Source organism: Sus scrofa, unplaced genomic scaffold (assembly GCF_000003025.6).
Source record: "Sus scrofa isolate TJ Tabasco breed Duroc unplaced genomic scaffold, Sscrofa11.1 Contig1832, whole genome shotgun sequence".
NCBI classification, from domain to species: domain Eukaryota; kingdom Metazoa; phylum Chordata; class Mammalia; order Artiodactyla; family Suidae; genus Sus; species Sus scrofa.
This window is the reverse complement of record NW_018084957.1, coordinates 7,375-23,993: the sequence shown is the minus strand read 5'-3', so window position 1 is coordinate 23,993 and position 16,619 is coordinate 7,375. Positions and strand designations below refer to the sequence as shown.

Here is a 16,619-nt window from a genome sequence, read left to right as displayed (position 1 = left end):
ACTGGATATTAAACTTGGAGCTGGGAGGGTTCCTTCTTTCCTGTCTTTGGATGGAAATGGTGAAGGTGAGTGCACATTTAAGGATGCTTTTGAGTAGAAGAGGAATTCTCAGGTAATTTATAATTCTTCATTTTCGCTTCTAAGCCACAATATTTAATCTTAAAGACAAGATGGTAAGTGCAGGTTAACTGAACTTATTAGTGAGTTCAGTTAGCCTCTGTTGAGTATTTGCTGTTTCAGCCACTTTTCTAAAGGCGAACTCGTTCACGTTGATCTATTTTTCTCTACACGAATATTCGCATTTGTTATAGAAACCGTGTGAATGAGGACACATCATTTCCATCAGCCTAATGAGGAAACCAAGACATAGAGAGATGAGGTGATTTTCTGGGATGCTAAAAAGTAAGTAGCATAGCCAGCATTTCCACGTAGTCGAATGCTATTCTTTAATATCGTTTCTCACAATAACAACTTACACTGATTAGGTGCTTACTGTGTGTTATGTGGCCAACTAAACACGTTAGGTACATTCAGATATATAATCCTCAAAGCAACAAAACAAAAATAAAATGCATTCTTATGACTACATTTTAGAGTTCAGAAAACTGAGATACAATTTAAGTGACATGACCCCCCAAAGCTATTTGATTTTCCTCAGTAACATTCAACAGTGCAGGTGCAGAAGCATCACAGGGAGATGCAATGTCGGGGAGCTGCAACAACGCTGAGAAGAAAAGAAAACGAAAGAAGATATGTGAGTGTGCTGACAATTAATAACCGCAGGTATCTAGAGAGAAGGAATCTGTGCTGGGTGTTAGAACATGAAAGAACAGGCAGTGGTACCCAGGATGCGATCTTTTGGAAAGTGTGTTTTCTGAAGAGCGCAGTTAAAGATGATGGTAAATTCGTGTGGGAGAAGGTAAAGCGTGGAGTAATTTATTATTGAAGGAAAGTGGGAAGAGGAATGGCTAATTAGGTTCATCCATCTACACTTCAAAGTCACCTACTAATACAATAATAAGGTGAGTAGAATTATACAATTCAAGCCATATGGCAAAGTTTTCCTTGAATATGGGTTTGAGATCTGGTTGGTTTTAGACATGAAAAAGGATGATGAGGAGGGTTTCAAGTGGGTGGTATGGAAGGGAAATGAGATGAAAATAATGCAGGAGGTGAGACTCATGCACTCTCCAGATTATACCAATTTAAGGGAAGGGTACACTTAAGGAAAATCAGCCTTTTATTTTCCTTTACATCCTGTCATCTTCTTTCATCATTTTTTTGTTTGTTTGTTTGTTTGGTATAAGATGAGAGAATGAGCTAGAATCCTGTGGGACGAAGCTGAAGCTACAGGCATGAGTTACATAATCCTTTTCTAAATCTTTTTGTTTTTGCTGGGAAAAACAAATTAGCATTACTTATTTTACAAAATATATGTTTTTCTCAAGCCCTGGAAACAGTTTAAGGGGCAAAAAAAAAAAATAGATTTGGCATACATAAATTGTTGCTCTTCATTACTCTAATATCTTTGACTTATTCCTTAAATGGAAGCAAAATGTGGGATATCAATGGCATCCAGAAAGAAAGCAAAATGCAGGGTAACATATACATTTGCAGCTTTGCTTATGAACAGAAGAAAGGACGTTTTTAAGTTATGCCTGTCACTGAAAATGCAGTCTTAGAAAGCTGTTCTCGATGTTTCCACATCATTTCTTCTGTTCCCATGTAGGCTCCAGCACACAGGGGTCTTTTGGTGGCAAACCTAAGCCTCCATGCTACTGCTTTAGAGGAGGAAGCACCGTATGGGTGAGAATTGAGAGAACCCACTGTCTTTGATTAGACTGGAGGATGAGCGAACGTGCTGATGAAGAGAGATTTAGGAAGCTGAGAGCAACCACGTTCCCAATCTGCCCACAGAGAACCTAAGGTGCTGCCCTGACTTAAAGCAGCCTTCACACTATCAAATGACCAGGCCTGTCTCAGTTAACATTAAATCACTGACAGTCAGCTGCTTCCGCAGTATCAAGTGAGCAAAACAATGGTCCTTTTACTTCATGTTTTATATAAAAGTGGTGTACTTATGGAAGTAAATGAATGCTTACCCAAAGATGTAACATTTCTATTTATCAATGTGTGTAAAGGATATATAGGAATGGCAAAGGTGGGCTTATTAACTCTTCGAGGTGGACAACGAAGAGATTAGAGAATGTTCATCAGAGATTAAGAAGATCAGTAGAAGTTTGTCAGGCAGAAAAGGGACCGTAGAACTGAGTCAACGGTAAAGTAGGTGTGAGGCCACAGGAAAGCAACCCCAGGGAGTATGATCCCAGAGCAGCTGGACGTTCTGGAACACACTGAAGAAAAGTCGTGGCAAGCCCGGGGCTGGAAAGAGATTGGAAAGTTACAGAGTGTATTCACATCAACTTTTATTTTTTTTATTAAACCATGACCTTTAAAATTTTTTAATTTAAAAAATTTTGAGTAAAAGGGTGCTTTTAATGTAACATTTTAAGTAAACTAATCGGTTTTGACTATTGAAGGATTACTGATAAAAACTTTATAAGGAAAGTATAAGCTACTTAGTGGATATAAAAATTAAAGAGTAGAATACAATAAAACTGCAGAGGGAGGAGAAACGTTCTAAATAACAAGTCAATCTTGTTAATTGCAGAGGAAGAGACTGAGGTTCAGAGTGGTGAAGGGATTTCCCCATTGAGTTACAGACATTCTAGAGAAGAGTTGGCTCGTCAGAGAGCCTGTCACACAGTGTCTGGAGCCTCTGTATATAGGACCATGGAAGAAGCACTTGGCATCCTGCGTTTTGCCCAGAGGGGACTCAGCTGGCTATGTGGCATCTGAGCATGTGAGCTCCTCAGCTCTGACATGGCAGACAACTCTACACGTCACTGCATCTCATCTTTCTTCCTGGTCGGTGTTCCTGGCTTGCAGGACTTGCACTGCTGGATCGGCATTCCCGTCTGCCTCCTGTTCTCCCTGACTCTGCTGGGCAACAGCAGCATCATCGTGACCGTCAGACTCGAGCCGAGCCTCCACCAGCCGATGTATTTCTTCCTTTGCATGCTGGCCGTGAACGACGTGGCCCTGGCCTCGTCCACAGCCCCCAAGATGCTTGGCATCTTCTGGTTGGATGCTCACTGGACTGACTTTGATATGTGCCTCGCACAAATGTATTTCATCCACACATTCTGCATAGCTGAGTCCGCCCTTCTGGTCGCCATGGCCTTTGACCGCTATGTGGCTATTTGCATGCCCCTCCGCTACACAACCATCCTGACGACACCGACGGTCAGCAAGATGGGTCTGGCTGGTGTGACCCGAGCCGTCCTTATGGTTTTGCCCTGTCCTCTCCTCATTAAGAGGCTACCGTGTTACACCCAAGACGTCATCAATCATGCTTATTGTGAGCACATGGCTGTGGTGAAACTGGCCAGCGCTGACACGCGTGTTAACAGGGCATATGGCATCTCTGTGGCCCTTTCAGTGATGGTGTTGGACCTCGGGCTCATAGCCACCTCCTACATCAAAATCCTTCAGGCGGTCTTCCGGCTCTCCTCCCAGAACGCCCGCTCCAAAGCCCTGGGCACCTGTGCTGCCCACGTCTGCACTATACTTGTCTCCTACACGCCTGCACTGTTTAGCTTTCTAACCCACCGCATTGGCAAGAAGGTGCCCCCAAGTGTCCACATAATTTTTGCCAGTTCCTATCTCCTGGTGCCCCCCGCAGTCAACCCCCTGGTGTATGGCGTCAAGACCAGGCAGATTCGTGACCGAGTGATTGGTCTCTTTTTCCCAAAAAGGAAAATTTCTGAAAACTAAAATATGTAAAAAGAAACCCATGTTATAGAATCTGTTTCATGAAGTCATGGTGCATTAACAATAATTACAATCTTATCCCTAACATGCTACGTTTTGATTCAGCTATGCTTTTAATCAGGGATATGTGATGTGGTACCTTTATTTCTTTTTCTTTAGTTTCAATCTTTTAAAATATTTTCTCTCTCTCTCTCTCTTTTTTTTTTTTTTTTTTTTTTTTTTTTTTTTTTTAGAAATGAAGGCATGCTTCTTCCTGTGAAGCTTTAATAAATGCTAGCAGTAATGGTTATTTATTATTGACATTATTTCATAGACTATTTGTAGAGTCCATTTTTTATAATATTCACATGTGGGAATGACTAATTATTGCAACACTTGAAAAGCAAATACATTGGACCATGCAACTCATTAAACAGTTTTTTTCCCCACATTTTGAGTCGCTAAATGCTCTGTTTAAATATTCTTGAGCATAGGAGTTCCCATTGTGGCCCAGCAGGAAGGAACCTGACTCGTATCCTTGAGGATGAGAGTTTGATCCCTGACTTCTCTCAGTGGGTTAAGGAGCTGGTGTTGTCGTGAGCTGTTGAGTAGGTTGCAGATACAGATTGGATCTGGTGTTGCTGTGGCTGTGGCAGAGGCCAGCAGCTGCAGCTTTGATTTGGCCCCTAGCCTAGGAACTTCCACATGCCACAATTGTGGCCCTAAAAAAAGAACAAAAAAAATTCTTGAATATAAAATCATTCAAATCATTTCAAGTTTTATCTGCCTCCTCAGCGCAGCAGGCAGTACATCGGTGTCATTATTTTCAAGTTTCTTTTTACTTATTTCAGTAACGACAGATTAACATGCCAAAAATGATAGCTGTGCGTTTGCTTACTAAATCCTTCACATATATTTACTGCTTTAGAACACAAAACTGCAATGTGAGATAGGTGTTATTATTTTTCTAATGTATCTGTTAGGAAACTGAGACACAGAGAGATTATGTAAATTGCACAAAGTAACTTACCTAGGAAGTAGCAACATAGAATTTGAACCTACCGACACCAGCTCAAGAGTACATGCTCCTTATCATGCTATACTAATCCACAGATTTTACACTTATTTCTCACCTTAAAAATATGGAAACATTTCTCTAAATATTTTTTATTTTATTTTCCCACATTTGTTCTTTGAGATATTGTGACAGATTTCTTGAGTTTCCCTTAAGCCCTTTATATCTAATAACTTACAATTTTTTGGCAAGCCCCCAGGCAGGAATCCTTTGTTTTTACTGGGAAAATGTCCAGTTAATACAGCTCAGTAACACTATGACCATGATTTCAACACTGGAGCTGCACTTGAAGAGCATGAAAATCCCTTGTGTCCACGTTCAATCCCCCACTTCCTTTTTTTAAGCTTCAGAAGGTATTGATTTGTCAGTCGCATTTATCAAGTCCTTCAAGTGACAATAATTAACCTCTTAGTTAACAAATTAATTGTATTACACGTGGAAAACAGAGGACACTACACTGGACACATCTATAAATGCTCTGTGCAAAACGTCCTTCAACTGGGAATGGGGGGGTTCATTGAGTTGGGTTTTGGGAAAGATTGGAACTTATTTTTCAAATATATATTGGATACTTGTTTGTTTTTCAAATGAATTAGCTCCCTCAAACTTTGACTTTTTATGCATTTCTGCTATAGTCATATTCTGGTTTGTTTATAACTGTATAGGTATCTTATTAACTTTTGAATGGCTTCTATTGCAAATAGCTGTACAGCTGTGATTCTTTGCAATAAAGGAAATCTTTCATGTTTTCAATGAGTGTATCTTGTGTGTTCTATCAGATATTTTAGAGCTAGAGTCTGGGGAAGAGAAAAGTTCAAATATCACTTCACTAATAACTGAGTTTCACTATTTTATAAATTCTGAGTTTCCTCATTGATTAAATGTAGAAAACAGTTCTTATACGTCATGATACCAGAGCAAGGATTAAGTTGAATTATGACTGGAACACAACTATCGCAATAGTCAACAGAATCTTCCTCCCTGTAACACCAGGAACAGCGCCGTCATGGCCATTGAAGACATGAAGACCAAGTAGCAAAGATACTTTTCCAAATGCCTCAAGAGAGCTCTGAATCAGATATCCCTACTAGGATATCCCATTTCTTTACTCAACATGTCCAAAAGCACACATCTTGCATTTATTTATCCATCCCACCAGCTTACAAAATTTATTGTATCAATGAGTAACACAACAAGTCAATGAAATCAGTGAGGAAATCAATTAATGTGATAACTATCTAGTAAGTGTCAAATATATGCCCCAATATATGAGCAACTAAAAGGTGAAACAATGAGTTAAATAAAAAGAAAAAAAATCAGCATCTGTCCCAGATAGTGCGGGGGGAAAAAAGGACGAACTCCATGTAACAGTTTAAAACTTATGCAGATGATTAGGGACTCCCTCAAATACCACTCTCTCTAAGAAAAATTTCTATTTAAGGCTTTTTGGAGGAGATGCCAAGAAAAGGAGAGTCGAGTCTTAGGAGTGATGAGAATAGTACCAGGTAACAGGGCAAGGGTTTCAGAATGGAGGCAACATCACAACGGAAGTGAACAGACATAGTAAGGAAAATGGAAATAAATCCAGAAGAGAGAGATGTATACAAATAAAAGCGAACAAAACTTCCAGACAAAACATATAATTAGAAAAGCAACAGGGACATCCCACAGAGAATGATCTTGGGCAGGTCCTGCTGTGGTGCATCGGAAACCCATCCAGCTAGTGTCCATCAGGATGTGGGTTTGACCCCCGGCTTCGCTCAGCGGGTCGGGGATCTGGCGTTGATGTGAGCTCTGGTGTAGGTCACAGACGTGGTTTGGTTCCAGCACTGCTGTGGCTGTGGCTGACAGCCGTATCTCTGATTTCGACCCCTAGCCTGGGGACTTCCAAATGCCACAAGGGTGGCCCTAAAAAGTGGGAAAAAAAAGAAAGGCAAGGCAAAGATCTTGCTGGTGGCGCTGTGAAGGTCATTGGTCACCTTGGGAATAAAGAACAGTACAATGGAAATGGTGAAGGCCCCACAGTCTTATGTAAAATGAATGACCTTGGCTCCAGGTAATAAAGATACCCCCAAACCTACACTTATTTAATTCAATGCTTCAGTACATTTTGCACTTAACACGACTGCTGGTTTGCCACGTAGAATATGAATGTGTCAGGCCCATGGGCAAGCTACACATAGCACATAGGCCAAATACAGCTTGCTCCCTCTTTTTGTAAATAAAAGTGTATTGCCTCAGCAGTATTGAACCCAAACAGCATCCACGAGGACACAGGTTCAGTCCCTGTCCTCGTTCAGTGGGTTAAGGATCTGGCATTGCTGTGAACTGTGGTGTAGGTCACAGACATGGCTTGGATCCCATGTTGCTGTGGCTGTGGTGTAGGCTGGGAACTTCTATATGCCAAAAGGGTGGTCCTACAAAAAAGCAAAAAAAAAAAAAAAAAAAAAAAAAGTATCGCATTACCACCATATCCATCAATTAATGTAGCATCGATGGGAGCTTTTGCCCTACAGGAACAAAGCTGAATAAACAGGGAGGGATCATATGATCAAAAAATTTAGAATATTCAGTGTCTCTTTACATAAGAAGTTTGCTGATCTATAATTTAGAGCAATTATTCATTACATTATAATGTATTAGTCATTTATATTCCTCCATAATTGTTTGTTTTTACTGACCCACTCTTTAGTTTTAAACCTTCTATGAAACTTTCTATAAAACCATGTTACATACATCAGAAAGACATTTTAGCCACAGCTGAAGTCCTGATATGAAATAGGTCTGCTTCATCATTCAGTCCTTCCTATAGATACACATTCACGTGTGAAATTTAATTTCGTTTAGTTCCAGGAACATCAAAACCATTTCAGTGCCCCAAACGGGCATATATAACACAGAACCAAACGGTCTCCTTTGAGAAGTGTATGGGTTTTCCCTTGTACTACTTGCTATAGTTGTGAACATTGACTTTAAAATTCAATGGAGATCATCTTTCAGCACAAAGGAAGTAAATATGGAAACCACCACTGGGTATATATGTATGTTTATATATATATATATATATATATTTTTTTTCTTTTTACTGGCATGTGGAAGTTCCCAGGCTAGGGGTCAAATCTGAGTTGCAGCTACCAGCCTATGCCACAGCAGCACAGGATCCGAGCCACATCTGTGACCTACACCACAGCTCACAGCAATGCCAGATACTCAACCCACTGAGAGCGGCCAGGGATCAAAGCCGCATCCTCATGGACACCAGTCAGGTTTGTTACTGCTGAGCCATGTCGGAATTCCAGGGAATATATTATTTATTTAAGCCATTATCCACAGAAATTTCATAATCATGGTTCAAACATATCTTTAGTTAACTCTATTCTTTACCTATCTAACTATTTTATACTTACCTAGACCTACAGATAGATGTGAATATACGTAGTGATCTGTTAGATATTTAGTTGGGCATTTTGGATTAAAGCACATGCGAGAATTTGGGTGTAAGTCCTGTCACGTAAAAAGTTTGGATGTCATTCTCCCATCGTTACAGCAGGAAAAAATGATAAAAACAAACAAACAAAAAACATGGCTTTTCTTCATTTCCTCCGAGAAATAAGACTGCAAGAAAACTACTGTTTCAAAATCTCCAGAGTCAGGCAAACACAGATATTCACAGACAACATCAAGCTACGTGGAGCAGATACCCTGAGACTTCAACGACCTTGCTCCACAAGAATGGTGAAATAACAGTTTTCAGAGAGAAAGAAAAACACACAGGCCACAGACTTGAATCTGCATAAAGAACCAGTGCCAAGAAAGAATAAAGGAAGAAAAATGATTTTTCTTATACCTAATTGATTTAATAGATACCTCCTTGCTCAAGTAATAACAGTAAGAAGAACTCAAGAGATCGTGGGATATGGAGAAGTGACATAAATGGCAGCAGTGCTATGAGGGACAGGAGGGTGTAAGTGGGGAAACTCCACTGTAAACCACCTGCACTAACTGCGAAACAGCACAGGATTATTTTAAGTGGGCTCATGGTATTTGTAAATGTATACTGAAAACTCCAGACCAACAGTTAAAAGCTTTAAAGGTGTATAGTTGGCATTCCAAGGAGAGAAAGTGAAATCATGTAAAATTCTCAGTCAAGTCCAGAGGAGAGAGAAAACGGGAAAGAATAACAGGAAAGAAAGAATAAGCACAACAGAAAACAGTTACGAACATGGTAAATATCACCCCAACCACACGAATACTCACTTCAAATATGAACTGCCTAGTACATCAACTGGAAGCGGATCAAAGACCAGGACCCCCAAGGGAATGGAAAAATACATGCAGTGTCAACGGACCAAAAGAAAGTGGGGGCAACTAGGTTAATTTCAGACAAAGCCGACTTCACATCAAAGAAGATTATCAGAAGGATGTGGGGATTATGTACTGAGGTAGGAGCAACCCTCCCAAAAGACAGAGCAGCCCTTGGTGGGCATGAACCTAAGAGCGAGCAGAGCATCACAATTCGTGTGCAGAACGGACAGAGCCGCGAGGAGGTGTAGACAGCGCCACGGCTGTCAGTAACGACCTGAAGTCCCTGCTTCCAGTAACTGATCAAGAGGTCAGAAAATCAGCAAGAATACAGCCGCTGAAGAACACTCTCAATCCATTTGACCTAATACCTATCTGTATCTATAGATACAGATGTAAATATATGTAGTGATATATCTATAGATGTAATATATAGCTACGAATTGACATTTATCGGTTTTTTGCGTTGTTTTGTTTTTAGGGCTGCACCCCAGCATTTGGAAGTTTCTCTGGCTAGGAGTCCGATCAGAGTTGTAGCTGCCAGCCGACACCACAGCTACAGCAACACCGGATCCTTAACCCACTGAGCAAGCCCAGGGATTGAACCTACATCCTCATGGACCCCATGTCAGATTCTTAACCCACAGAGTCACCACGGGAACTCCCAGTTAGAGAATATTTTATTCAACATCATCACAATAAACATTTTTCTCAAGTTCACATGGAACATATTCAAAAATATCCCACATTCCAGTCCGTCGAACACACTTTAAACATGTAAAGGAATGGAAACAATATAAATATTCTTTTCAGACCTCAATGAAATTAAGCTGTAAAATATTAACAGAAAAATCACTAGAAAATTTCCAAAGATTTGGAGATTAAACAACATACTTCTAAATCACAATAGATCAAAGGGGAAGTCTCAAGAGAAAACAAAACAAAATAGAACTAAATAAAAATAAAACACCAAAATTTGTGGGAAGGAGCAAAAGCAGTGCTTAGAGAGAAATTATGGCACTGAATGAATACAGTAGGAAAAAGAAAGATCTGCAGTCAATAATATAAACTTCTGCCTTAGGACACCACAGAAGGAAGATCAAATTAAGCATAAAGCCAGAAGAAAAAAAATAAAAGGAAAAATTTGAACACATATCCCTGAAATTGAACAAAGGAAAATAAAAATACAGAACTCGGTTAAAAATCAGGTTTATTCAAACATTCAATAAAATTGATAATCTCTAAGCAAGCAAATAGGAAACTGAGAAAAATGCTACTATCACAAATGAAAGACATGCTCATAACTACTACTTACATGGACACTGTAAATAAAATTGAAAGTACGATGAAAATTTCTATTTTCACTAGTATGAAAACATGGATTCTATGATAAATTCCTTAAAAATGCAAATAACCAAAATTCAGAGAGAAACAGAATTATGAAACTACACAGTAAGTTAATAAATAATAAATTTCCATATCGAAAACACCAGGGCCAGACGTTTCAATTGATGAATTCCAGAAAATATTTAAAGAAGTAGTATTCTCTCCAATCTCTTCCAGAAAGCAGACACAGAGGGAATAAGTCCGAACGCACTCTCCGAGGTCGGCACTAACCTAACAGCAAAGACAAAGACAGTAACAGAGGGGACCAACTAGACCTGTATCTCTCATGATCACAGACGCATCAAGTCTCATCCAAGTGTTAACAAAGAACCTTCAACAACGTATTAAAAACATGACGTTATATCCAAGTGGGATTTATTCCAGGGGCGCAAGGCTGGTTCCATACTGGGAAATCAATGAATGTCTTTTCATCACAAGAACAGGCTAAAAAGGAAAATCAAATGACCATATCAATGCAGCAAAAGCACAGACAAAATCCAACAGCCATTCCCAGTGTGCGTGGGGGGGATAAAAACCCTTCCAGCAATCCAGGATTCCAGGGTTCCTCTTAAAGTCGCTAACGAACATCTACCAGAAAAATCGCACATCTAACTTCATCCTTAACGGTGGGAAAGCGGTACTCGCCCCTAAGATCAGAAACAAGGCAAAAACCCCACCACTCACCATTCCTATGAAAGCATCACACTTGAAACCCTAACCAGAGCAGTTATACAGGGAAATAAAAGGTATGTCGATTTAAAAGGGAGAAATAAAACCATGTGTCCACAGATCATTTAGGTTGATACAAATATTGTGTATGATACCATATGGTAAATACATAAAATTATGTATTTTTTTTTAAAGCATATACCTTTAAAGCGTAGAATGGACCTTAGTATTTGCAAATTCACAATAATTGCTTGGAACGTAGAGGTATCCCAGCGGGAACGCAGACAGTAAGAAAATAACCTGGCTGCATAGCGGATGTAGGAAATCATCTCACTGAAGGGGATGGCGGGGAAAGGTACTGATCTAAGCAACTTGAGAAGCGAGTGAAGTGTAGGAATAAAAGCAAATGCGAGGGACCACAAACCCTTGACTCTAGTTTATAAAGTTGTTTACCACACGGTCAAGGATTCACAAGTTTGACATGGGTTTACTCAGATACAGGAAATTAACAATTAAGCGGTTGAAGTCCTTTCACTATCGGACAAGGAATTTACAGAGAAGCAAGGAGAAGGGGTTAGAAAGATCCATGTGGTAACAAATGAAAGTGGCAGATGTTAGTAAGGACTCGAGATTAACTTAATTTAGATACAAATGGTTCCATATAGATATATTTACAGATACGTGTATTTACACAGATTAGGATACACACGAAATTCCTTGCTTTGTCAGCTGAGAGAACCTAAAAGAAAGACACTCAGGTTAAAAACAAGCAGACTAATGACCCAGTTCAGGAAATATGCAAGGAGAACTTGGAGCAAATTTTAATGCTATAAAATAAGAACACACACACACACACACACACACACACACACACTGAGGGGTATGTCAGAGAGTGCGGGGAGCCGAGACGATACAAGAAGCCGAGGAAGGGAGGCTGCCTGCACGGCACGGTTCCGAGGACAGGCCCCAGAAGACAGGAAGGCTCGCCTGCTGACGTAGGTGGAAAACTAATTTCCCAGGAAATAATTTCCACTTTGTGTTGCTGAGTGGGGACTGTTCCATGGATGACTTAGTCTTTTCTGTTATTCACTTGTTATTCAGTTTTCCTCAGGCTTTCCTGATTATTTACTTATTATTCCTATTTCCCATTCTTATTTTCCTGTGGTGATTTGTGACTTAACAAAGTCACAACAATAATTTAATAAGAATTTCATCCTGAAGGACTTTTCCTCTATTTTAATCCGACTTAGTTAAAACATAGTGTCTATCTATTAACTAGTTACATAGTAAACTTTAGAGTTAGGATCTTAATGAGCTTCATAAAAGTTAGACATATCTTATCCAAGAAACCTGGCTGTGAGTTTCGTCCTTGATTTTAAAAGCTTTTAAGTGATAGCTAGTTTAGTGAAGTTGGTTTATATTTACTTACACTATCTCCCTGCCATAACGCTTTGAGGATAAGCACCAGTCTGCAAACAAGGTTTGTGAATGCCAAGTTCTTGTGTCTGTGGCCTCTTCAAATTGTAAAGACTGGCTGGCCGTGGGATGATCTGTACTGAGTCTCCTCCCTCCCACACGATGTGGCAACTACTGTACCTAATTGCCCTTAAACTGGACGACGTATAGTTGAGATAGAGATCTTACAACATAATGTGTTGTACCTAACTGCCCCTAAATTGTACCCACTTAGTTAAAACAAAGATCTTACAACAGGATGTATAGCTGCTATACCATGTAACAGTTAACCAATGGACTTTTAACACTGTGATGTAATCTGTAGCAAAAAGCTGTCTATATAATCAGCCACTGTTGCCAATAAAATCTGAGCAGTCCAGCGCCCTGAAAGAAGGGACAAAGAGGCTGACTCCGTATTTGTACATTCACCGACGCCATCCATCTTCTTCGGGAAAGTGCACACTCCCTGGCCCCCGGAGCTGGCCTCCGGCAAGAGAGGAAGAGAAACCAAACGAAAAAATCCCGCAATGGTCAAATTGGAACAACCTGACCAAAAAGAAAGTAACCCCAGATTACAACACAAATGAAAATGAAAACTCAAACTCTAAATTCATACCGATATAAATAAGTGATTGAGTAAATTAATAAGCAAAGGAGAATAAATCAATCTGCCATGTAGGATTCCAAACAATTTATTAAATTACATAGCTACTCTATCCTAAGAGAGGAGAAACATTAATCCCCACTTCTTAGGTGTGGGCTGCCTAAACTACCTTCCAAAAAATACAGTACGGAAACAGCAACTGGAAAAAAAAAAGTTTATAGTGGATAAACCTCACAAGTAACCAAGGTCAACATCAAGAGTGGAAAAGCTACCTTGATAGTGTGTACCCAGGATGTGTGATCAAAACGGCACTGTAATGTCAGTGCATAGCCTTCCTCCTAAAAACACATGACCCCGATCTAATCAGAGAATAGCATCAGCTCGATGTCAACGGATGATTTCTATGAAATGCCAGAGCGGCACTCTTCCAGACTATCCAGGTTACTAGACACAAGGACACTCGCAAAAAGTCACAGCCAAGAGAAGCTCAAGGAGACATTGCAGCGAAATGCAATGTGGTAGCCTGGATAGGATCTTGGGTCAAAAAAATGAAGTCGAAATTAAGGAGTTAGAATAATACATGGACTTGAGCTAGTTATAATTAGTCAACATTAGTTTACTAATTGGAATAAGCACATCATCCAAGTAAGACCATCATAGTAAGGAAAACGGGATGTGGGGTCTCTGGGAACTTTCACTAATACTTACTGAGGCTTCCGACAATCCAAACATGCTCACAATAGAAACTATACACATGTGCGTTTCAATGAAAAATTAAGCACCTGACATTCTTAGTGCTCAGATGATCACAAGAAAGAAAAGTATTTACCTTGAGTTGGGATTATAAATATAATGAGGAGGAGGACGTTACTGCCATCAAAATTAGAAGACAAAAATAACTCACTGCTATTGGCATTACCAAATTTCAACCGATTTTATTGTTTTTAAAGAACTCAGTGCACTTCGTGCTGTAACTCAGAGGCAAACACTTACGCTTAGGTGTGTTTTTAAGAAATTTTCTTCATTGAAATAGTCAAGAAAGATCTTTACTGCCTGAACCACACTCAAGTCTTCATGATTTCTGTCTTCAATTCCACCTATTGATGAATTAATCAACTGTCCATAAACCGACATTGTTTTGGTAGGAATTAGCGCCAACCCGTCTTGAAAGGAAACTTACAACTCTGTATTTCAGCATATGATGAACTTGAGGAAGCAGAGTCTCACCAAGAACAGACATTGTCCAGAGACATGTTTTGTGATGTGATATAAAATTGGATGATTAGAAATCAAGACGCACCCACAGAGTGGAACATCCTGGACACTCGATCACGAATCTGTTTAGTCTTCACACCATAAACGACAGGATTGAGCAACGGGGGCACAAGCAGGTAGAGATTGGATAGAAGAATGTGAACATAGGGTGGAATATGGAACCCAAACCTGTGTGTAAAGAAGGAGAAGAAAGCCAGGAGATAAAATTCAAGGAAGACACAAATGTGGGCAACGCAGGTATTGAAGGCTTTAAGCCTAGCTTCCCTCTGAGGCAGACTGAAGACAGTTACAAATATTCGAATGTAAGAGAGGGTGATGAAGATTATGTCAAATCCCAGTACGATGAAAGCCACAAACAGACCATAGATCTTGTTGATTCGAACATCTTCGGCTGCCAACTTCACAACGGCCATGTGCTCACAGTAAGAGTGAGAGACCACTGTGGTCCGATAGTGTTTCAGGCGGCATTTGATGAGGATGAGACATGGAGCTACCAGGAGGGCTGCTCTGAGTGTCACTGCAACCCCAATCCGAGTGACGAGTTGGGGGGTGAAAATGGCTGCATGTCTCAGAGGGTCACAGATTGCCACGTAGCGGTCCAAGGCCATGGCCAACAGAACACCTGACTCAATACACTGGAAGGAGTGGATGAGCCACATCTGAAAGAGACAAGCATCGAAGTCTATTTCTGGCGAGTGGAACCAGAATATCCCCAACATTTTGGGCAGGATGCAGGTACTGAGCATCACGTCGGTCGCGCCCAGCATGGCCAGGAAGAGACACATGGGCTCGTGGAGGCTGCGCTCAGACTTGATGGCGACCAGGAGCAGGGAGTTCCCAAACAGGGCAAGGACGTACATGGCGCAGAAAGGAATGCCGATCCAGGCCTGCACGGGCTCCAAGCCCGGGATGCCCGTCAGCCTCAGCACTGAGGGCATGAAGACGGTGTCATTGCGTTGAAACATACCGGCCTGGAACTTCCTGGTTTAGGGCTTCCGATTCAAAGTGGCCGTTTGGGTTGAGAGTCTCTCTTGTCTTCTAGTCTCACCCGGATTCATACTTTCTGTGGTTAAAGGTGGTTTCAAAGGGCATTTTGACAGACATATGCATTTTTTGATGGAGCAATCAGTTGTATTCAGGAATGCGGATACAGGCTTCTTGAAGGATGTACCTCAAGGTCTGTTTCTGTTCCCTCCGTCTAGTTCTCTGTCTCTGTCTCTTTCTGTCATATACACAGAGACATACAAACACATACATATTCAGAGAATGTGTCTGCTTGCAGTTTTTGCATAATTAGTTAAAACACTGTCTAGTTTGGTCGGTCTTCCAAGTTAATAAGATTTAAGGACATAAATGTTGTGCTACATATACTTTTTTCTAGAAAAATCCCTCATCAAAAGAAGTCCTATTCATTCAGTCCAACAGTCTGGGAGAATAAAATAAAAGTAATACCACTCACACTTGCTGTTCTGGATCTTGGGAAAGTAAGTTACAAAGTGATGTCGTCACAGATGATGGGGTAAGGACCTAAGTGACAAGAACACATGACAAGCACTCTGCCGCCTTTGCACATGGGACGCTTCAAGGAGGCTGTCACAGGATATTGAAAAGCTGCCTGCATCTCAAAGTGGGAGCCTAGGGAAGTTTTCTGGAAACAGGGATAAAATTATACATTTTAAAGATAAATAGCTGAAATAAAATGTAACGTGACAAACATAAACAAGACAAACTTATTCCAGACTCAAATGTGACACAGGAACTTTTCACATGCAAACTTATTTCTGTAAAATTTGAAATGGGAAAAATTTCGCCTCGTAGAATAATATCCAAAAATTTCTAAGTTGCTGTATCATTTCTCAAGACAAACCTTTTTAAATAAAAGGATATTGAACTTCATTCTAAATGAATGATATGCTTAATTTCTATGTGAGAGAAAAATAAACTTTCACATGTACTATTAATATTAGAGCTAAATTTCACTTAATCACCCTTAAAAGCTTATCAGCCATAAGGAGATGGACAGGTGCTAGAATATGCAAA

The 16,619-nt window shown here is 40.2% G+C and overlaps 2 protein-coding genes across 2 annotated transcripts; one reads left to right on the top strand and one right to left on the bottom strand.

Annotated features, from left to right (window-relative positions):
• The first annotated feature begins 2,883 nt into the window (after positions 1 to 2,883).
• On the top strand, positions 2,884 to 3,837 carry LOC110258301 (putative olfactory receptor 52P1). Its single transcript, XM_021081465.1, has one exon. It carries the CDS (start codon positions 2,884 to 2,886, stop codon positions 3,835 to 3,837), a length of 954 nt encoding a protein of 317 aa, XP_020937124.1.
• A 10,402-nt stretch (positions 3,838 to 14,239) lies between these two features.
• Positions 14,240 to 16,220, bottom strand: LOC100514973 (olfactory receptor 52A5-like). The gene has a single exon (XM_003129511.2). It carries the CDS (start codon positions 15,542 to 15,544, stop codon positions 14,594 to 14,596), a length of 951 nt encoding a protein of 316 aa, XP_003129559.2. The 5' UTR covers positions 15,545 to 16,220; the 3' UTR covers positions 14,240 to 14,593.
• Between the last annotated feature and the right edge of the window lie 399 nt (positions 16,221 to 16,619).

Coding starts and splice junctions, on each gene's coding strand:
- LOC110258301 (XM_021081465.1), top strand. CDS start 2,884: ATGGCAGACAACTCTACACGTCACTGCATCTCATCTTTCTTCCTGGTC.
- LOC100514973 (XM_003129511.2), bottom strand. CDS start 15,544: ATGTTTCAACGCAATGACACCGTCTTCATGCCCTCAGTGCTGAGGCTG.